This window comes from Erigeron canadensis, chromosome 4 (assembly GCF_010389155.1).
Source record: "Erigeron canadensis isolate Cc75 chromosome 4, C_canadensis_v1, whole genome shotgun sequence".
Classification (NCBI taxonomy): Eukaryota; Viridiplantae; Streptophyta; class Magnoliopsida; order Asterales; family Asteraceae; genus Erigeron; species Erigeron canadensis.
Window position 1 is genome coordinate 39,389,027 of NC_057764.1, and position 22,983 is coordinate 39,412,009.

A 22,983-nucleotide genomic window follows, 5' to 3' on the forward strand; every position below is an offset into this window, starting at 1 on the left:
GTTAGGTGTTACTACTGCAACTGATTGGAAATATGCAAACTATGTCGTTTGATACATTGATCATTTGACTTTTTTTTATTTTTTTAGTTTTTATCTTAATGTTTTTTTTAACAAAAGGCGCTATGGTATGTATAGTTGAAACGAACACTATTGAGCTAATTACTTCACAACTGTGTTTTAGAGTTGGTGTTATCTTGGTTGTTTTTGTAAATTGTTGCCACTTTTATTTTCTAAGATCTGGGTTCTTAATTTCGTTTACAACCCAGAAACGGAGCAGATAATAATCTGTCTGTCTGAATCAGTAAGATATATAACCGGAAACAAAGTGCGTAGAATGTAGAGCTGGCATATCGTGTCCGACACGACACGATAAGACACGAACACGATAGGGTTAAACACGAACACGACACGATAGCTAATCGTGTCAGTTTTTCCAAACACTAACACGACACGATTTTTAACAGGTTACACGATAAGGGACCTGTTAAGAGACTTGTTAAGGGACTTGTTAAAAGTTACACGATAAGGGACCTATTAAGGGACCTGATATCGTGTCTTATCGTGTCTTAACGTGTCTTATCGTGTCTTAACATGTCCGTATATATACTACTTGTCTTATCGTGTCTTATTGTGTTTTAACAGGTCCGGACCTGTTAAGACACGATAACAAGACACGAAACACGTTAAGGCCAAACACGAAACACGAAAAAACCAGGTCGTGACGTATTGTGCTAACAGGTCCGTGTCAGAAATTGCCGGCTCTAGTAGAATGTAGAAACCTGAAACTAGTTGTATCTAGCTTGTGTTCAATAAGTACAATTGACTAAGAAAACTCTGTTTGATTACTTGATTAAATCGCAAATTGTTCAGGCTTAATCGCAAGCTAATGTGACCTTTGTACTTTTCATGATTCTTTGTTTTTTTTTAAAAGGATGGTGATATACTGATATGTACAACACCTTACAAAATAAATGTGTGTGCGTACAGTTAAAATTAGTCCGTGTACATATCATTAGAAAAAATGGTTATTTTTTAACCTTACAGCTAAGGCTTGCATCATGAATGCTTTATTTTGCTCGTGATGCCTCCAGAGCTATGCTTCCTGTTAAGATACATTATTTCGAATACATATGATATACACTCACGCAACCGATAAAATATCATCATCGACAAAAGATATATTTCTCAATGACTCTGATATGTGTCCAAAGTTGATTGAGGCAGACAAATTGAGTTGATTCATGGGAACATAAAGGTCACGTCTATTTGTCTGATCTTTTTGACTTGTTGTGTACAAATGATTAATACTATTTCAAAAAGTACACTTGTTTCTTTGCTATTATTAATCATATCATCTCAGATTAAATACCTACACTTTGTGTTGGTCAATTTCATGTTGTTGCTTGGAACCAACCTTTTCTTTTAATAATAATTATAATAATCATATATATAGTATCCATCAACTCTTTAATGTTCATGATGAATCTATGTACTGTATATTTATGGTTCATTCATGCACCATATAATCATTATATGATTTTATAAATTATTTTTAAGCCAGTTTAAAAATAAATTAGAAATTTATCTTTTTCATTGTCTATATATGGATGATTGATCAGTATATATGCAATTGTCATTAGTTTTAGAGTTATCTATAATAAACTTGCCTTATATGGCCTAGAGAAAGACAAAAATGGCCCTGTATGAGTCATGTTTGTAAGCTCAAATTATGTATTCCCAATTATTGTAAAGGAGAAATGAGTTTATAATCAAACAAGGTGCATGTTAGTTAGGGGGCTGCCACGTTCTGGCCCCGTTTTGGCCCGACGTAGAGAAGGTTGTTGGCACGACCCTCGCACTGGCCATGTTTTGGAGTGCTCGACGTACAGAGAACGAAGAGAATGGGGCGAGTGTGGGACCGGAGGAGCCTGTCAATGGCTATTAACTTAAACACAACTTGTAAGGCTAGACACTTAAATTATGTATTTCCTTATTAATTTCGGTTGGTTACGACATATGAGGGGTTGTTTGAGGTAGCTTATTAGTTTATTTCAGGGATAAGTGCTTGAAAATGTAACTAAGTATGGTCAAATGTCTATTGTAGGAACCAACTATCAATTTTGGATATTGTATGGAAGTAATTTGGTAAAAGAGTCTAAAACATTAAAAAGTGACATGTTCCATCATTAGCCGGTAAATAGTTAAGTGCATGGAAATGTAACTAAGTATGGCCAAATGTCTATTGTAAAACCAACTATCAGTTTTGGATATTGTATGGAAGTAACTTGGTAAAAGAGTCTAAAACATTAAAAAGTGACTTGTTCCATCATTAGCCGGTAAATACTCTATTTTCTTTTTAATTATTTCCGACGAGGAATATGTAAGCTGGTGGCGACTGAACCTGTAATCTCGTACTCCTGTATCTGATAACTGTAAGAATCGGGTCTACTTGCTTTCCTTTACACAACTCAACAACTTTGAATTGCCTTCTATTCCGCCTCTCTCATAACAAATATACACAAGCAGCAATACAACAATACTTATCCTATGTATAATACCCCTTTATTCATCTTGCATTCCTGTACAATGAACCAAGCTATCACATTTTATTAACTGTTAGGAGTATTCAAGAGATGACACTTACTTTTAACAGTCTTCCCAAAGATACTTAGTATTTGCGGTCAAAGAATATATGAGGAATTGAATCTTGTATATTCTGATATAGAAAGTAATTGCAATAAAATTAAAATAATTGAAAAAATGAAAAATTAGGGTTTTTGGTTTTCCCCCTTTCTATATCTGCTACAAAACATGAATTACTTGTAGATAAATGAAGGACATACCTTGATATAGCAGTGGAAGAGTTAAATAGACAATTAGACATCGATCGAGGACGAATTTTGGATTTTGTATATATGTTGTATGTGTGGATTTGGTTTGGAATTGTCGTGTGTGTGTAAAAGTGTGTGTGTGTGTGTGTGTGTGTGTGTGTGTAAAAGTGTGTGAAATGAGAAACTGATCCAACGTTTGTTTTTATATGTAAGTTAGTTTTTGTTGTTATTTGTCAGCTCACATATTCCACGTCAGAAATAATTAAAAGAAAATAGAGTATTTACCGGCTAATGATGGAACAAGTCACTTTTTAATGTTTTAAACTCTTTTACCAAGTTACTTTTATACAATATCCAAAAATGATAGTTGGTTCCTACAATAAATATTTGATCATACTTAATTACATTTTGGGCACTTATCCCTTTATTTCATTATCAAAACAAACTAAACCCAAGCAAACACTTTTACAAAAAGTGCCTATTAGCTTTTTGAATAGTACAAATTAGCTTTTTTGCAAAAGCATCTTGCAAATAGCCGTTTTGCAAAACGCAATTTAAGCTACTTTTTAATAAGCCGTCCCAAACACCCCTAGTAATCTTGCTGCTCGTAATTAAACTATTAAGAATTGTCCACTGCATTTATAGCACGTATCACATAAGATGTTCAAATCGACGAAATTGAGTTTAAAATAAAAAGGATAAAATAAAATAAGATTTGTAGTGGCATTGATAATTTGATATAAATAAAAGATTTTAGGGTTTTCATCCTAAAGGCTTTTGTTAAGGTGTATTAAATAGTTGTACATTTATCATAAAATTCAGGGGCTGATATCTAATATAAAAATGTACAACCTTTTTATGAACGTTAAGTAAAGCCCTAAAGGCTTCCTTTTAACATTTTCCAAATTTTTAAACCAAAGGTATATACTTACTGAACTTGGGCCTATGGCCCATAATCAGTTTTATTTTTCCATTTTTTTTTTTAACAACAAAATGGGATTTCATTTCAAACTCTAGCAAGATGCTAGTATAATCGAGTACAAATTTAGAATACAATTACAATATTTTACATCAAAAATGAAAAATTACACCATTTATGTCAATCTGTCACCACCCTTGTCGCCCTTTTGGATATCCATAAAAATGAAATATATCTAACTTCTTTAAAAATGGCAACAGCAGAAAAAGTCTTGTGCTCATGCACTACCTAATTTCGTTTCCTCCATATGCACCAAATAGTGATTTGGAAGATGGCATTAATAATTTTCTTTCACGATTTATTACCGGTTAAATAAGTATGAAAGCAATGTAAGTCACTAACCTGAAACGCAAAAATTGGGCTTAACTTACACCACGCACCCACTATTTCTATTTTGAATGCTGTTGTCTATAGTCTATTCACTATTATATCAACTATTTATTTTTGTACTTGATGTCTTGATCTAAACTAACATGCTGAATTTTGCAGATCATAATTCCATACTTTTAATAAGTTAGTTAAGAAGTAGGATATGGTAGTTACTCGTATTTGTTAAAATGAAATGTTTTCACAGTCTGGAAACTGGAAGCCACATCTAACCTTTTATTTTTAATTTCTTGTATCAGTATGTAGCGATATTCATGATCGATAAAGTAATTAACAATTTTTGTTACATTATAATTTTAAAAATTTATCATGCATAAACATGCTAAATGATATAATAGACAATAAATTATCATGAAATAAACATGGCGTAATTTAACTATATATGATAAAGTGATTTGAAATTTAAACAATGTGACATACAAAATACTTTTCCAATATTTGCTATTTGTCCATCATATGACTCAAACCTAGAATTGATGAATCACGTCACTACATCATACAAGCATATCATTAAGCCTAGACGCTTTTTTAGTTTTACCCATATGGTATATGTACTGTCGCCCAGTAGGTTAGACATGATAAAGCGTTTTGGACTTTCGGTATATTATGCAACTATGTATTTATATCCCCTACTAGCTAATAAACTCAGGCTTTTAACACCAACATTTTAATTAAAAATTTAAAAGCAAAAAAAAATAAAATATAAAGATAAATATATGTATTTTTTGTTATTGATCTATACTTATCTATATTAACAAACTACCCCCTAAAATTTAACACTCTACCTTTAAAATCTCTAATTTACCCTTTTAATTAATCTATACTAGCATCAAACACTTTATTCCATAAATTCCAAAAATACCCTTAAAAAAACCTTACGCGTGTCCCTTCCCTTTACTGAAGTTGCTCACATAGTATACAAAAAAAAACCACATGCGTTACCGAATTTAATAATCAATCAACATAAAAAATGCTCACTCTAAAACAAAAACGGCGGCTTGCACTTTCAGCCGGACTTACAAACACTATACATTCATGTAATAACACGGTACAACTTCTTAACCAGCATTTTTTTTCTATGTCCCGCCACATCGCGCGGGTACAAGGCTAGTATATTGTAATTTGGTTTGAAGATACTAAATTAACTAACATAAATTTTATATATATAAGTACCTATTGCATTAATAAAATATATAAAGATACTTTCAATTTAAAATAGAAATTTGAAATAAGCATTTAATGAACTATTTATCTTTAAAAATATTTAATAGCAAATATGGCATTATAAATAAATTAAAATCTTTCTTAAAAAAATTATAGGCGACATATTATTCTTTTCTAAAAATAATTTTAAAAGACAATTCTTCTACATTATATATATATATAGATTAATATATTTAGCTAGAAGCCTACAAAGATGGATAACTTGACATTGGTATGCTTTGGAAACTCGTAACGTTGTTTTTTAAAAAATTAAATAGAACTTATAATGATTATGCATTAAAATGCGTCTAGCATTTCGTGCACGAAGGATACTTCTTGAATGTGGATTGAAAATGGTTTAGGGTTTATTGGCGATTCTCCGAAAGTAGTTTGACGCCAAAAGAGATATTAATTTAGGGTTTTTGGTCGATTGTGATCGTGCCTATGAAGAGAGAATTTCCTCTCCTTATATAGGAGAAGGTTATTTGAAGAAGAATGTTAGGGTTTTCCTTCCTTATTCTATTCGGTATACACTTGTCATGTTTATCCAATTTAGTTTATTTAGGTGATAATCCTGATTGGAGTCGGATATATATGTTTAATGAATGTCATTTATCTTTAGAAATGATTTATAATCTCTTACCCATTTATTTATTTAACACATTCGGAAATTAACCCTTCGTATAGATGTTTCGTAAAGCATGTCCTTCATATGGTGGTTCGAAGGGGTACATCATCATATGTAATCCTTAAATATTTTATCTTAAACAAAATCCATACAAACTACATATAAAACAATTTAAAAAACCCACGCTCACCTCATTCTCGCCGTTCTCCACACGTCGAGCCTTCCAGAACGTGGCCAAGATTTGGTTCGTGGTAACAACCTTCTCAACGCCGCACCAGAACGGAGCCAAAATGAGTTCCATTGGTAACCTTCTGGGATCTTTTAGCTCTTTTATAAGCTCGGCCTCTTGTTGCTATGATAACAAACATGTCAAGAAAACTAATCGCTAATCAACACTAGGGTGAAATGAAAATGACAACAATATCAGTAATAGTTATGGGTAAAAACTTGAAATATTTCTATACAATAAAAAACATTACTCGTATTAGGGTATGTTTGGTAAAAGTAGTTGTAGCTGTAGCTTGTAGCAGTAGCTTTTCGTTGAAGCTGTAAGTTGTAACTTTTATTTTTTTAAAAGTATTTGGTATGGTAGCTGTAGCTGCAACTTTAAGAGGCATTTGTATAAAATAAAAAACTAAAGCTCCTGAAACGCTACAACCAGCGTTTCATTTTGGAGCTTTTTCTTTCAAATAAAAGCTAAAGTTAATTGCATCCAAACAAATCTTTTATTATTTGATGAGCTTTTAGTATAAAATAAAAAACTAAAGCTTGTAAAAAGCTTGGTCAAACATAGCTTTAGTTTAATTTCTTATTATTGAGTTTTAGATAAATATAAAAATGATAACTCTAACTAATTTTTATCTGAAACAAACAAAAGGTCCCATCATGATGTTCAATCATCATCACCATGGTATGGACCATCTACAGTGTAAATTTGTTACAATAAACTGTTAAAGCATAACATACAATATAATAAATGACAAAAATGAATATATGATTATCTCTCATATAAACTTAGATAAACTTAATATCTTTTTTAGAACATCAAAATTTTATTAAATTTAACAATGATACTAGTCACCAAAAAGTACAAAACGAATAAAAAAACATTTTAGACATAACAAATGCAACTAATTAATATAGCTTCATCCATACGACAAAGAACCAACACGCACTTGATTCACTTGAATCGATCCCTCCGCCATTCAAACTCCAACAAATCAAAAATCGTCCTCACCAAACAATCAGCATGCAAACCCACAGGCATCAGACATGAGGTTCTCTAGCCATTTGTTCCAGGTAGCATGCTGCTTCGAGCTCCTATTAGTAATCCATAGGAAGGATGTTGTCATAATAGAATTAAAACAATCACTACTTTTTTCTCGAATGTTGTTATGAACAAAGTTTATCTTGAATCTCATTCGTAACAAAGATAAACTTAATATTTGTCAATGTTTTAAATACCGGTCGGTATTACCGGTACCGGAGACCACGCCGGTATTTTCACTATTCAATACCGGCCGGTACTTCCGGTATTACCATACCGGTATTTTCGGTATTTTCAAAAAATAAATTTTGATTTTTTAAAAAATTATTTTTTTATGATACTTTAATGTTATTTTTTGTTATTTGTGAACTTTAAAACCTATATTTTATTATTTTTGAGTAAATTATAATTGCATTTTAACTATTTTTGTTAAATTGTAACAAGTTTTGTAGGATTTTTACACAAAAAATATAATAAATTAAAAATAGTCGTACCAGCCGGTATTTCCGGTATTACTGATAATACCGGTAATACCGGAAAATTTTTCCACGCCGGTATAACTAAAATACCGGTTTTTAAAACATTGATATTTATTTTGATGGATTTTAAATAAGACTATAATAAAGTAGTGAATGATTGACATAAATGGTGTAGCTTTACATCTTTGTTTTGATGTGTTGTTTTATATTTTCTTTATTCTGTAAGTTTTCTTTCTAGTTTCTTTCTAGTTTTTAATATACTCCACTGTTTGCCGTCCAAAAAAAAAAAAGATAAACTTAATATTTAATATTTATTACAAAATAAATAATATTTAAGGCCCCATGATTTTTATTAATTAAAAATCAAAATGAGAAAGTTTCATATTTAAGTTTAGATAAAGGATAACTTTATATTTACTTCCTCATAATATATTCGTAATTGTTAATTTGTTACCGTGAAAGCTAAACATTAAGTTGAAACAAATAATATCAGAGTGTGTATTTTCTTACGAAGTTGAGAACTTTTGTTGTTCTTTCCGCAATAACCATCACAATTTAATACTTTTTTGTGGTAATTAATTGTAAAATAAAATGCGTAATAGATATGCTTGTAAGTTGTAACTTATGAAGATGGAGGTAGATTTACGGGAACACGGTAGATCCCAATCTAGTTCTAGGAATAAACATAGGGATCCCATAAACATATTACTTATTTATTTGTATCTTAAAGTGGTAGGGTCCATATATTAACTGCATATAGGTTGGGTCAGGGCCCACTACAAACAGCTATGAAAATAGAAGCTCGACCGGACTCACCCAATCGGGCCACCGGTCCTCTTCAACACGAATGCGACTCCAAAACCGCTCTCTTCTTTTTATTCACGTTATCGTATAACATTTGCTATATATATATATATATATATATACATCAAGGGAAATTATACTTACACAACACATTTTTATTGTACACAACAATACATGCATTAATTAGTTGTATAGCATAACTGTTTGATACGGTATTGTTGTATATGACAAAAATGTGTTGTGTAAAGATCATCTTTCATACATTAAATACGATTATTTAATATTTGTTAAACGTTTTAAATGCAAGGAAAGGATTAAAAATTGCTTTTGGTGATTAATTTTGAGTATTTGTTAGTTTTTGGTTATTCGATGAATCAGAATTATTAATTTACTTATGTGATTTTTAATTGAAGTGTTTTATTAATTTAAAATTCTTTGGTCATTTTCTTAATATTTACTTATAATAAAGATTCAACCATGATATATATTAGACAATATGAAATCTAATGCAACTTATAAAAATTCGTATGGTATAGTGGTATACTAGTGAAGATGTCAGAATATATGACCACTCAATTACTTTAATTGGAGTTACCTCACGTATTTATCAGTTATCAAATAAACAATATGTTTTGTGTCTTTTAAAGAGTGATAAAAAGTACACAAGATGAGACAATAATTGATGCATAGATGAATTACTCTAAAACCCGAATGATGTTTCAAAAATGTGATATAACTCGTAAGAGTTCTATAATGGGATGTTTAGTTTGCACATCTTTAGTGATTAAGAATTAAACCATTATTTCAAATATCCATAGATCATTTGACAACATCTTACATGCTAAAGTATACTAAAAATTATTTAAAAAACGATACTTAGTTGTATAAATGAATGAGATATTTTTTAGTTATCAATGAAATGCAAATATTTCATTTAGTTGTATAAGGTTCAATGAAGTACTCGTATATTCCAGTATTGTTTTAGAAACATTTATTTTAATTTAAAAGATTTAAACTTGAAAACCGTTATAAAAATATAGTGACGTTTGATCATTATGTCACATTGATGTGTCTATATAAACATTTATAGTTACATTCTAAAACACTATTCACAAAAATATATCTATTTTTATTAGACATTTTACCTTTTTTATGAGTTACTTAATGACTTTCGTATGGGATGATGCTGGAAAAGAAAATCATCTCATTTATAAGTTCTCTATGCACAATATATGGCTTTAAAACTTATCTACTTTAATAAAACAATTTTCATTTTTAAATTCCAATACGATATCATATTTAGCAAAGTTGGAACTACGTATTTAATAAAAATAGTATTATCCATGATCGAGTGTTGTACGCCTAACAAATAAAAGAAACGCTGAGTAGCCTCTCATTGCATTTATCAAAATATCCCATATCCATAAATAAAAGGTGGAGAAATTATAGTTAATGATATATTATTTTGCTCATTATTATTTTTTTGAAAATAGAATTGGATGAGTAAGATATATTGGTAGATTTAGATTATGTATTATATTGTATTATTTATTATCTATGGTCAAGAATGTAGATTCTTTGTTTTATTCCTTAGCCATGATTTGATCCCAACGAATCTTCATGCCGCATTGTTTGAGAGAAAATGGCATAATTTTACGTATTTATCTTGAAATTTATTTTTTTTTTCTCTTTTGTTAAGTGTTTGTATAATTTAGTATTATACTTTTATCATAAAATTAAGAAGGTAAATTTTTAATATAAAAGATATATGTTTTAATTCATTTATTCGAAATTTATTCATCTATTTATTTAAGGAAAATGTTAAAAGAAGTTCTTAGGACTTCACTTAACGTGCATAAAAAGGTTGTACACTTTCATATTAAATGTCGGCCCCTGGTAAATGTACAATTAATTAATGCACTTTAACAAAAGCCCTTAGGCTTTGTTTAGCAAAACCTATTTATTTATTACCAATGAAAATTTTTGAAATTTAATCATTTTTAAGTACGGGTAGCTTGAATATCGAAATGGACAGTAAAATCTTGTTAAATAATCTATAAACATGCCATAATTTAAGTTACGTGCATATTCTTTGGATTCGACCGACATTATACAAATAGAACTTTAGCGTATGGTTTATTTATATTGTTGATCTTTATATATAATAAAAGATAATTAAATAGTTTATTGACCAATTATAGCTTTTTAATCTTTAAAATTAAATATAGATGATATCAGGATCTTTTTTTGAATAACAAATTTTAAACTAATACTACCTTATTTAAATACACTAAAAAACATCGTTGCTAAGGTTTAAATCTTGATATTTTTCCAAACATGACCAAGCCTCTACCAGACTACCACCCCCAAAGTGGTGATGGATGATATCATGATCTAACTATAAGTTACAAATTTCTAATTAATATTATTATTGAGTCTAGCTAATTTAAGTCCAAAAAAAGTCCATGTAACTTACATATGTGTAAGTTAACTCCGATCACCACCATCATCATATCCGGCGAGACTTACACATGTGTAAGTTAACATTCCGGCGATGATGGTGGCTGGTGGTGGTTATCAAAAATTATGATTCGGAACGGGCTTCGCCCTTAAGGATATTCATAAACCAAAGCTGGTGGGGGTGATAGGTCATACAGAGTGATAGGTCATAAGGGGTGACCGGTTATGGGTGATCTACCTAACGAGCTCCGCCCTTAGTCGATATGGCTCCGCCATGGACTGACGGGTTCCGTCTTGGCCACTGCCATAGTGTCATGGATTGACGAGCTCCGTCTTTAACTTTCATTGTTGTGTACATAAGTTGTACTTACACATGTGTAAGTCTCGCCGGAGATAGTAGTCGTCACCGGATAATCATGGTGGTGGCCGGAGATGATGGTGGTGGTGGTAGGAGGTGGTTGGAATTGGAGGAGATGAAAGAAAATCAATGAACTTTTTTTGGACTCAAAATAAGCTGGACTCATTTTATCTTTCCTTAATTGGGTCCATAGTATTTTACTAGTATTTATATACTATTTATAAGCATAAGCATCTTTAGTAATCAAAACAATAACTTCTTTCACGTTTACAACTTTAACTTAAATTCCTTTTTTTTCTTTTCATTTTGATAAATAACATTACAGCTTTTATGGGTAGGAATTTGTTAATTGGCATCTTTTCTAATTGGGTATAAGTCGTAGATCGGATATAGTTACCATGCATCTTTCACAAATTTATTGTGAAAATTGTAAATTATAGTGACACGAATGGTGAAGTAATAATGTAAAATATTTTATTAAAATAAACAAAGCGAAAACGGAAATTAAGTTGGAGTAGTAGAAGACTAGAAGTAAAAGAAGTTAACTTGTTGCTTTGATAACTAAAGATGTTTATAAAATAAAATACTAGTAAAATACTAGGGTCTGCCTTTAAGTTGTCTCTATAAGATTTGTACTCCATTAAAAACATATGGGTAGTGATGAGAAAGAATCAGCACCCATAACATATACCGTTTTAATTAAAATTACGTGTCTTTTATAAATACAAGGGGTAGTGTCTGCATTACAACGGTGAAATGGTGGGGTGATAAGTCAAGTCATAGAGTATGATAGCCAAATGTTTTAACCGTACGGACTCTGTCATTGGATTTAAAAATTCGTCAAAAGTATATCGAATGACATCTCTAATGAAAGAGCATGAAATTTAAGAACACTCATACAATTTTTATAATTTTTCGATATACGGTTTTTGAGATAAAAGATTTTAAATGAATTAGATTAATAAAATGATTTATGGATGAGAAATAAAAAAATGAGTGGTTGAGATTTGAGGAGTGAAAAAAATAAATAGTTGATATTTAAGGGTATTATAGTTATATTAGGTAGAGATGTTTAAATTAGTGAATAAAAAGGAATGATAATTTAGGTAGTTCAATTACTTAATAAAATTTTAAAAAATAAACAAAATGTTTTATAAGATAATATTATATACACGTGTAAGTTTAAGCTAACAATATTAATTAGCATCCACACATATTACTTATGCAAAACTCATTTAGGAGTTTTGTTGACGTGACTCATAACACTATATTAGTATGTTATCATATTCTTTATTTTATCACACATTCACACATTTATTTTTATTGTCATTGTTATAAGACCTAGCTCAGTCACGTACATCTCTTAGGCGTTAGGGCCTATGGAGTGGAAGCGAGATTCACCACGGGTTTGCCCAACCTGTTGGAAAAGCGGGCTCCAAGCGGGCTAAGGTTAAGCAGGATTAAAGCCTGGCGAGGGTTGGACAAGGGGCTGAAAAAGTTAACCGCTCAATGGTCATAATTCGTGAGGCCACACCCAAAACACCCTTTTATATATATATATATATATATATATATATATATATATATATATATATATATAGTGCAGGAAGCAAGAGAAAAGAAGAATATATTTAGAGATATAAAAAATACTTTCAAGTACCTTCAAGTAATATAATAATTATTGTTATTTATATCTTTTATCATGGTTACTTCTTTATTATTATGATTATCATATAAATTTATAAATAAATGAAAATAATATTTATTTTAATGGAATGTTAAGTTTTTATTATAGATGTTTGATTAAATTAAATGAAAAATAAAATAAAATTTGGGAGGGTTGAGAAAGTGATGAAGGCCTAAACATAAGTTGGGAGGGTTGAAAATGTAAAATGAGTTGGAGAGATGTGATTGTTGGGATTTGAAATGGTTAAAATTTTTGGCTACATGATTCTTTGTACCTTTATTTGAATGATTTAGTGTGTACAAGGAGAATAGATAAACAAGGGGGAAAAAGCTATCGATGTAACACAACACAAGTTGTACGACAGGGTATATATAGTTGGCGACGATGCATACAATATATAAAAATACGAAGAAAACGTTGAAAAAGGAGAGTAAAGTAGACCTTAATATCTATCAATTTATATATTGTATCTGATTTAGAAATTTACTATATGATTTGATAAATATGTCTAAACAGCAAGGTTGGATCAAGTGGTTAACACCCTTGCATCTGAAGACAGAGGTCATGGGTTCTATCCTCATCCCTTGTAATACTGAAGGTCTTTTATCTTTAGATAGAACCTGGAAGCAGTCTCTCTACACCGTCGTGGTAAGGGTAAGACTGTCTACATCTTAACCTCCTTCATACACCGTTACCCGTGTAAAATTACATTTGGTGTTACTTACTTATTTACTATTTGATAAAAATGTCTAAACACGTGAAAACAACCATGGGGATATACACCACATGATATATTAAGCTAATTTAAGTATAACGTTAAATCGTTAATGATGTGCACATGAAGTGTAAGCATATATTAAAATAAGTAGTAATAGTTATCTTCTTAACTTACTCTTTCAACGAAATTATGACTCGTCACATAATTATCACCACAACAAGAGATAAACTCTCCAATAGAGATAGTACGTGTCAGCATATCCTAATTCAAAAGATAAACTTATAAATCCCTTTCTTAAAACATTTTTATTTAAAGACAATAATATCTTCTATTTTGAAAGAGACTAATCAGTTAAATCATTTTTATCTCTTTTATTATTGGAATAATGATCAATTCTCACATTCTTTTCTTAGTTTATCACATGATTAAATAAATAATCACCCCCACCCCATGAATTTAAGCCTTACAGTTTTGAAAATTAGAACTGCCGTATTAATACTATTCCCTTTATTATTTCTCCTTTTCAAGGTGTTTCAATACTAGAATGTATGCAGCACATAGGTGGTAGTGATACACTAATCGAGTACTCAATAGTAAAAATCATCTTAAGAAAAAACTAAAAGTGGTTTTACAATCCGGTGTTAAGGGGTTCTAATTTTCATTTTAGTATTTTTTTTTTATTTAAAGACAATACATCATACATAACATCATAAATGTTTTTTTAAGGCCACCATAGTAGTGATGGTGGTCCGGAAAAGATATACAATTTATTGATATAAATACAAATAATGTAATTATTTTAAAAGATAAATGTTATAAATTAATTCGTTAAAAGTATTTTTGGTACACCATGTGTTTTAATTATCAAAAATGTTGATATATATCAAGGATATTTTAAATATTTTAAAATTTTAATTTTAAGACATAGTATAAATAAAAGTCTCAAAATATTTTATGATATTATAAAAGATATGCTTACTTACAAAATGACAAAAAAAAACAAACAAAATGCTATAAAATACCCAATAATCAAATAAAAACAATTCTAAATTTATTTAAGGATAACACAACAACTGATAAAAAAATATGATACCGTTTTTATATATAAGAAACAAAACAAAAATCTTGAAAAACAAAAAAGTATAAAAAGATTACAAAGATAAATCTATATATATATATATATATAACACTACAAAAGTTACAAAAAAAATTCAAAGCGTAACAAGAAAAAGGGAAAAATACAATTACATGTAAGTCTATAGGGGTAAGGACTGTTTACATCATACCTTTCCCATTCCCCGGCATAAGCTTCCCATACCCCGGCATAGGCATAGGCTTAGGCTGTTTTGTTGTTGTTGTCATCGTCGTCTGTAGCAAAAACTGATAGCAATCATAATTCATAGCTATTGATACAAATAAAGACACTTTTAATAAGATATAAAATGATATAGAATATAAAACAAAAAATGATATAAAATGTTACAATTATATTAGTATATTTTTATGTAATATGAAATTTGGCTTACCAGCATATTAGAAAAAACTTGACCTAAATGGATATATATTATTATTAAGCTATTTATTACAAGATTTTTGGGTTTAGTGCGCGAGAATGAAACAAACTATGCTCAAAAAGTTATTGTGTGCACGAACTAACATTTTTTTTATTGCATGCATAAACTTAGTAAAAATGTTCAAATCATGCAATGTGTATACGTGGCAGTTGCCACCTGGAAATTATTTTATGCCACGTGTAAGGTTTTGATTGGCCGGTCACAAAAAGTTACAGGATTTAAACTTTTTTATTAATTTTGTGCATACAATAAAAAAAAACGTTATTTCGTGCACACTATAACTTTTTTTGACATAGTTAATTACATTGTGATGCACTAAACCCATTATATATATATATAAAAGATATCTCTCCATATAAGAAAGAGAATATAGGTTTTTTCCACATGGGACTTTTAGTAAGGTATCATTTTCCATTTAAATTGTTATATTTATGTTGTCGTGTATGATATTAATCATCAATTATAATCTTATTCATTAATATTATTTCTTTACTTTCTATATGTATAAAAATATTTATATACATATAGTATATTTTTTTTATTAATTCAATGATAAATATCTTTTTTCAAATAGGTTGTTTATTATATTATGTTTATGTTTATTTTTTTTGAAAAGTATATATTATTATTATATTTTAAAAAAATATGTCATAACAGGGATTTTTATAATTTATAAATATTTATGTTTCATTAGTTATGTTTTAACATATTTGACATATATCAAATATTTATAAAGTATAATTTTATTGTTTGTATCCGTCGTTATTTAACAGTTTTCTATATCATAAATTATGAATCAGCTATTAGATTTTTATTTATGTTTTCAACCAATCTCACATAATATTTGAGTTTAATCTAGTATAAAAACCCATATCGTAAGTTAAATTTAAGTAGATCAGAATTATTGTTTATCTAAATAACAAAAAAGATAATATTGAAATTTATGGTGCACCATACTATTACTTACGTCAGCGTCAACTTTCCAGATCCAAAACTAACCAATCACAAACAACGTACATCTGTTACTCCACCAATTACATCTCATGATTCCACAACAAGTCTGGAATGAACAAGTATAAATCTGGAGAAAGGAATCAACACCCGCCCAGTTGTCACACATCATTCAAATCCCCAAACTCTCACTCTCTATTTATCGTTTCGAGGCTCACTCCATCTTTCTCTCCCTCATTCATATATCTCCTCCCTCTCGAGATAGATAGATATATATAAAATTTATATCTATATCTATCTCTATATTCTCTCTCGCACACTGTTTTTGGATCTGATTTGTTGATTGGGGGATGGGGACCACACTGCTATCAGATCTAGGCACTGAAATCGTCATTCCAGTATGTGCGGTTATCGGAATTTTGTTCTCGCTTTTCCAGTGGTATCTCGTTTCTCAAATTAAAGTCTCGTCGGAAAAACCTGCCGCCGGTAGTGACGGTAAAAACGGTTTTACTGAATCCTTGATTGAAGAAGAAGAAGGAGTTAATGACCATAATGTTGTTCAAAAGTGCGCCGAAATCCAAAACGCCATTTCTGAAGGTATATATTTATACTCTGTATATATATATACACGTCTAAATAATAATAATAATTAATTTACAGGAAAAACTGATCACTGCTTTCACATCTTATCCAGTGAAATTAGTGGTCAGGAATTGTTTTTATAATTCTTATCTGATCTGATAACCACACACACACACATGTATATAGTGTATTATAAATATAATTATAATTGCAGATTTATACACATATAGTAGTTTTTAATTTAGTGTTTTTTTTTTAATTAAGTTTTATAATTTCATAGTAAAGTCACTGGCCTTATGTATTTAATTATTAGATTTTAGTTTATTTTTGATTTTTATTGTTAATCTGATGAATTTAGTTTTCATTTTCTTCACTCTAAATGTCTAACTAAAATACATTATATTATATATTTAATATACATAAGAATTATCAGTTAAAGTTACTTTTTTTGAAGGAATTTAGTGCATAAAGTTAGCTGATTTTAGTTAGACAGCATCTGGAAATCTGAAATCTGGAGATGATTTATTTATTGTATAACTAGAATATTCTATTTTTATCCTGTTTTTCTTTTTCTATTACTTTTTTTTTTCTTTTAATATCTGATTTGCAGTTTATATTAGTTTATTGTGTGATGTGTTTAGTATCTTAATAAATTGTAAACTATGTTTGAATTTTCTTCTTAATTGGTGTGACATTTTGTGTGTGAATTGAGATCTGGTTTTCCAATTTCCATCTACTTATTAAAACTAAAATGATATTTGATAATAATATTTATTACTAGATTTTTAATGGAGGTGGTTGTTGAATAGACGGAAAATATATGATTTTTTTTATGAACACGTGTAAGTAGCGTTTGATTCAAGTTTCCATACTTAAAAAATAGTATTTTAATTCAAATAAAAAATGGTTGTATGATTTGATATTAATATGGTTGTCTTGATATTATGCAACCTATGACATTGTTTAAATCATGAGTCATGTGGTCTGATTTGTCGGTGGCATATTTTCTATACTTTTTTAATGGTTATTGGTTGATATGAGGTAAAAAGTTTATTCATTTATGGCATTTTTATGATTCAAATGCTAATGCATCTCTGCATCTGATGTGGTTCATAGATCTAGTTAATTTACTGGTATAAAAAATGTAATTCTTAATTTGTGTTTAAGAGAATAATACAAGATATGCCCAAAATTTGGGTGAAGTTGTACAGAAAATCAAAATAGCTGTTTGTTAGTATGTGCAGGGGACCAGTTAATATTCCATACCATCTTTCTAATTCAATTGGCTCAAGATGAATTAAAAGATAAGGATAATCTTGAAACTTGTAATAACTAGATTGGCTAAATATATCACTTGCTTGCACACATATTTACTGATCCATGCAACATAGTATAACAATTTTTGTACTATCTACTGTGACATATTTGTTATCCATTTCTCCCCTTTGACTTGAACTGTAATATATTGTATATATATTTTTTTGCATTACACTTATGTAGTTATGTTAAAGCTTTTTCAACTTAACTACAATACTAATCTGTATTTCAATAATCATACATATTAAACCATGAAGCTATTGTATTGACCATTTGCAGTAGTAGTTGTTTGCTCTAGAGTATTTTTTAAAAGGGGGGAGTATTCTTTTCAAGATGAGTCGTTGAGTCCAAATTCCAAACATTTATATTTTAACTAGGAAGCACTTCATTGTTTTTTGTAATTACTTAAACATTCACTTTATTTTTTTGTTAAATGAAACTGTCATCATTTTTAACTTAAACTTATATATATAGGCTGGAAATATGAATAGTTAATTGATTTCTCTTTATATTGCAGGAGCAACGTCTTTTCTGTTTACTGAATACCAGTATGTTGGTGTTTTTATGGTCATTTTTGCTGTTCTCATCTTTGTTTTTCTCGGCTCTGTTGAGGGATTCAGCACAAGCAGCCAAGTATGCACATACGACACCACCAAGATGTGCAAGCCAGCTCTAATGACAGCTCTCTTCAGCACTGTGGCTTTTGTGCTCGGTGCCATAACTTCAGTCATCTCTGGATTTCTTGGTATGAAAATTGCCACATACGCAAATGCCAGAACTACCCTTGAGGCTAGAAAGGGTGTCAGTAAGGCATTTATTGTTGCCTTCCGATCTGGTGCGGTCATGGGGTTCCTCCTTGCTGCAAATGGCCTTCTTGTATTGTATATTATCATCAATGTCTTCAAGCTTTATTATGGTGATGACTGGGAAGGCCTTTTTGAGTCTATTACTGGTTACGGTCTTGGGGGTTCATCCATGGCTCTTTTTGGTAGAGTTGGTGGAGGTATCTATACGAAGGCTGCTGATGTTGGAGCCGATCTTGTTGGCAAGGTTGAAAGGAACATTCCCGAAGACGACCCCAGAAACCCAGCGGTAAAGCTCTTACATTTTTAAAATCTTTATGTATGTTATCCCTCACAGATGCACTCGCGCCCGTACTCTTTTGGGTGACCAACAAGACATCGTTACACATGATAATCTGAATCTTTGAATAAAGTGATTTACAAGGTTTAATCAATAATTGATATTAGAAGACTTTCCACTTTTTCCCTCTTTAGCTAATATGTTTCAGTTGTCTTGTTTGAGCTAAACACGACCTAAAAATCGATAGTAAACATTGCCATCTCTATCCACACACACCCAAGATTTAAAAGGAAAGCTTTCCTATTGAGATACTACTGCATCAGTATATATATATATATATATTATATCGGTTGAACTTATTGATGAAAGAGTAATTGCTGCAGGTTATTGCTGACAATGTGGGTGACAATGTCGGGGATATTGCTGGTATGGGATCTGATCTCTTTGGCTCATATGCAGAGGCCTCTTGTGCTGCTCTTGTCGTTGCTTCCATTTCATCATTCGGGATCAACCATGATTTCACTGCAATGATGTTCCCACTTGTCGTGAGCTCTGTGGGCATCCTTGTGTGTTTGCTTACCACCTTGTTTGCCACTGATTTCTTTGAAGTCAAAACTGTAAAGCAAATTGAGCCTGCTTTGAAGAATCAACTTATTATATCAACTGTGCTGATGACTATTGGTATTGCACTTGTTAGTTGGATTGCTCTTCCTTCTAGCTTTACCATTTTCAATTTTGGAGCCCAGAAAGTAGTTAAGAACTGGTATGATTGGCTTGCTTATTTCGTCAATATTTACAATGTAGACTTGTTGCCAAGTCTAAACTTTGTAATATGGTGCAGGCAACTATTCTTGTGCGTCAGTGTGGGTTTATGGGCTGGTCTTATTATTGGATTCGTAACCGAGTACTACACTAGCAATGCTTACAGGTACAAGTTTATGCTGACTGCGTAAATTGTCATATTTGGCTTTTCCAATGTAAACTGAACGTCTTTTGTGATACATATTAAGGTGATATTAACGCATGTTGTCCAAAATCACTTATTCATGCAATCATCGCCAGAAGCTTTGTTTTGTTTAATACAATAAGTCAAGTATAATTATTCAAAAAGTTGATATATGTGGACTAATTTTGAATAACTTGACCATTACTTTTAGGCCTGTTCAAGATGTTGCTGATTCTTGCCGTACTGGAGCTGCCACAAATGTTATTTTTGGTCTTGCTTTGGGATATCAATCAGTTATCGTCCCCATTTTTGCAATTGCAATCAGTATTTTTGTTAGTTTTAGCTTCGCTGCTATGTATGGTGTTGCTATGGCTGCTCTTGGGATGTTGAGCACCATAGCCACTGGTCTAGCCATTGATGCATATGGTCCAATCAGTGACAATGCTGGAGGTATCGCTGAAATGGCAGGGATGAGTCACAGAATTCGTGAAAGAACTGACGCACTTGATGCTGCCGGAAATACAACTGCAGCTATTGGCAAGGTACATTGTTCACTGCTAGTTATAGAGTTTGCAAAATGGGTTGGTGGGGTTGGCTGTGTAGCAGGTTGATTTTGGTACGGATTGGAATGTGTTTGTTAAATATGATTGGAACAACTGCCATTACATCAAAAAGGCGAATGCATGGTATATCTAAGTACCAACTATTAGGTTGTAGCTAATATGTGTGATTATCAACCTTTTCTTTTGTTACGTAGGTCACTGAAGTATCATTTTGTTTTCATCCTGGCCACATGTTAACTAGTGATATGGGTTCCTGGATGACGGCAAAATGATAGTTTAGTGATATACATGGCAAACGATGGTTTATGGTTTACCCGAATTAGAAATCACTGAAGTATCATTTTGTTTTCATCATGGCCACATGTTAACTAGTGATATGGGTTCCTGGATGACGGCAAAATGATAGCTTAGTGATAAACATGGCAAAAGATGGTTTATGGTTACCCGAATTAGAAACACCACTAGCTCATTCTACCAATACCAGTAAAAGAAAGAATAGGGTGGAATACTCTAAATGCAATCAGATACATGCTTCGAGACTTGAAGTTGTCACCTTAACGTTTAGCATCTATAAAACATGAGAAGACAACTTCCTCTTTCGCTGTTGTTTTCACTTTACTCTTTTTCTTTTTGGTTTCTGTTTTCTTTCTAACCTGATTTTGATGAAATCATTTGCCTGTTCCAGGGTTTCGCTATCGGTTCTGCAGCTCTTGTATCCTTGGCACTTTTCGGTGCATTTGTGAGCAGGGCTGAGATTACAACTGTAAATGTTTTGACCCCTAAAGTTTTCATTGGTTTGCTTGTCGGTGCTATGCTTCCATACTGGTTCTCAGCCATGACAATGAAGAGTGTGGGGACAGCAGCTCTTGCCATGGTTGAAGAAGTTCGTAGGCAATTCAACACAATTCCAGGTCTCATGGACGGCACTGGTAAACCAGACTACGCCACCTGTGTGAAAATCTCCACCGATGCATCCATTAAGGAGATGATTCCACCTGGTTGTCTTGTCATGCTAACTCCCCTTATTGTCGGAACTCTATTCGGTGTTGAAACACTTTCTGGTGTTCTTGCTGGATCTCTCATCTCTGGTGTACAGGTACTTGCAAAAGCACTTCATTTTCTTTTGGTTGGTTTTGATTTAAACAAATGTTTAAGTTGTTTGTATGATACAGATTGCAATCTCTGCATCTAACACCGGTGGTGCTTGGGACAACGCCAAGAAATACATCGAGGTACATAGTTGTTACGTTAATGGGTGAGAACGGGTACGCCGGGTTGGGATGACTAGCAACACCTATAGTCCAAGAAAGCTAAATTCTTATATCCAAGTAGCCTGTCAAATGATTTTAAAAATTTTGTTATTTCCGCATGCCAAGAAATACATCGAGTTATGTACTTGTTACATTAATGGGTCGGAAAGGGTATGCAGGGTTGGGATGATTAGCAACACCTATTGTCCAAGAAATCCAAATTCTTATATCCAACTAGTCTGTCAAATGAATGAATGAATGATTTTAAAAATTATGTTATTTCCGCACCATTGTTGTTTTTGAATAAAGTGCGTTAGGACGTGTCGTGCATTCGAAGTTTGACCTGTTTGACCCTCTTTTTAGCCAACTTTTTACTTGTTTAATGTCGTTAATTATTTTCTTTACTAATTTTAGGCTGGAGTTTCTGAGCATGCAAAGTCACTTGGACCGAAAGGGTCTGACGCACACAAGGCGGCAGTGATCGGAGACACTGTTGGGGATCCTTTAAAGGACACTTCTGGGCCATCTCTAAACATTCTGATCAAGCTCATGGCTGTTGAATCTTTGGTGTTTGCTCCGTTCTTTGCCACCCATGGAGGCCTTCTGTTCAAGCTTTTCTAGATTCATGATAAAGAAGGTGATGTTGGCAATTTGTTCTCTAATTAGCCTTCGGGTGGTAGGCCTATCATGTCGTCTCGTTTGTTTAGCTGTATCATTAAAATGTCTTTTTGATTTTTCAAGTCATTTAGCATATGCTGGTCTGCTTTAAATTTGTGGGTCTTATTTTTGATGTTTTGTTGGGCACTTAGAAAATTTTCCATTGGGGATTTTGATTATGTATGACATGATAATGATGATAAGTAGTTGGTCTTATGAAGAGGTTGAACATGTCGGTTGTAGTTATTCTTTTTTTCCC

At 31.3% G+C, this 22,983-nt stretch overlaps 1 protein-coding gene across 1 annotated transcript; it reads left to right on the forward strand.

Annotated features, from left to right (window-relative positions):
- The first annotated feature begins 16,557 nt into the window (after nt 1-16,557).
- LOC122596225 (pyrophosphate-energized vacuolar membrane proton pump-like) lies at nt 16,558-22,955 on the forward strand. Its single transcript, XM_043768767.1, has 8 exons — nt 16,558-16,923; nt 18,743-19,317; nt 19,692-20,071; nt 20,150-20,236; nt 20,466-20,796; nt 21,503-21,913; nt 21,990-22,049; nt 22,482-22,955. The coding sequence occupies exons 1-8, from the start codon at nt 16,677-16,679 to the stop codon at nt 22,686-22,688; spliced, it is 2,298 nt and encodes a 765-aa protein (XP_043624702.1). The 5' UTR covers nt 16,558-16,676; the 3' UTR covers nt 22,689-22,955.
- Nucleotides 22,956-22,983: the final 28 nt, after the last annotated feature.

Bases quoted from the DNA above. Each gene is read 5' to 3' on its own strand.
- LOC122596225 (XM_043768767.1), top strand. From the start codon at position 16,677: ATGGGGACCACACTGCTATCAGATCTAGGCACTGAAATCGTCATTCCA. The intron at 19,318-19,691 runs GTAAAGCTCTTA...TAATTGCTGCAG, and splicing joins ACGACCCCAGAAACCCAGCG to GTTATTGCTGACAATGTGGG. The intron at 20,797-21,502 runs GTACATTGTTCA...TGCCTGTTCCAG, and splicing joins CAACTGCAGCTATTGGCAAG to GGTTTCGCTATCGGTTCTGC.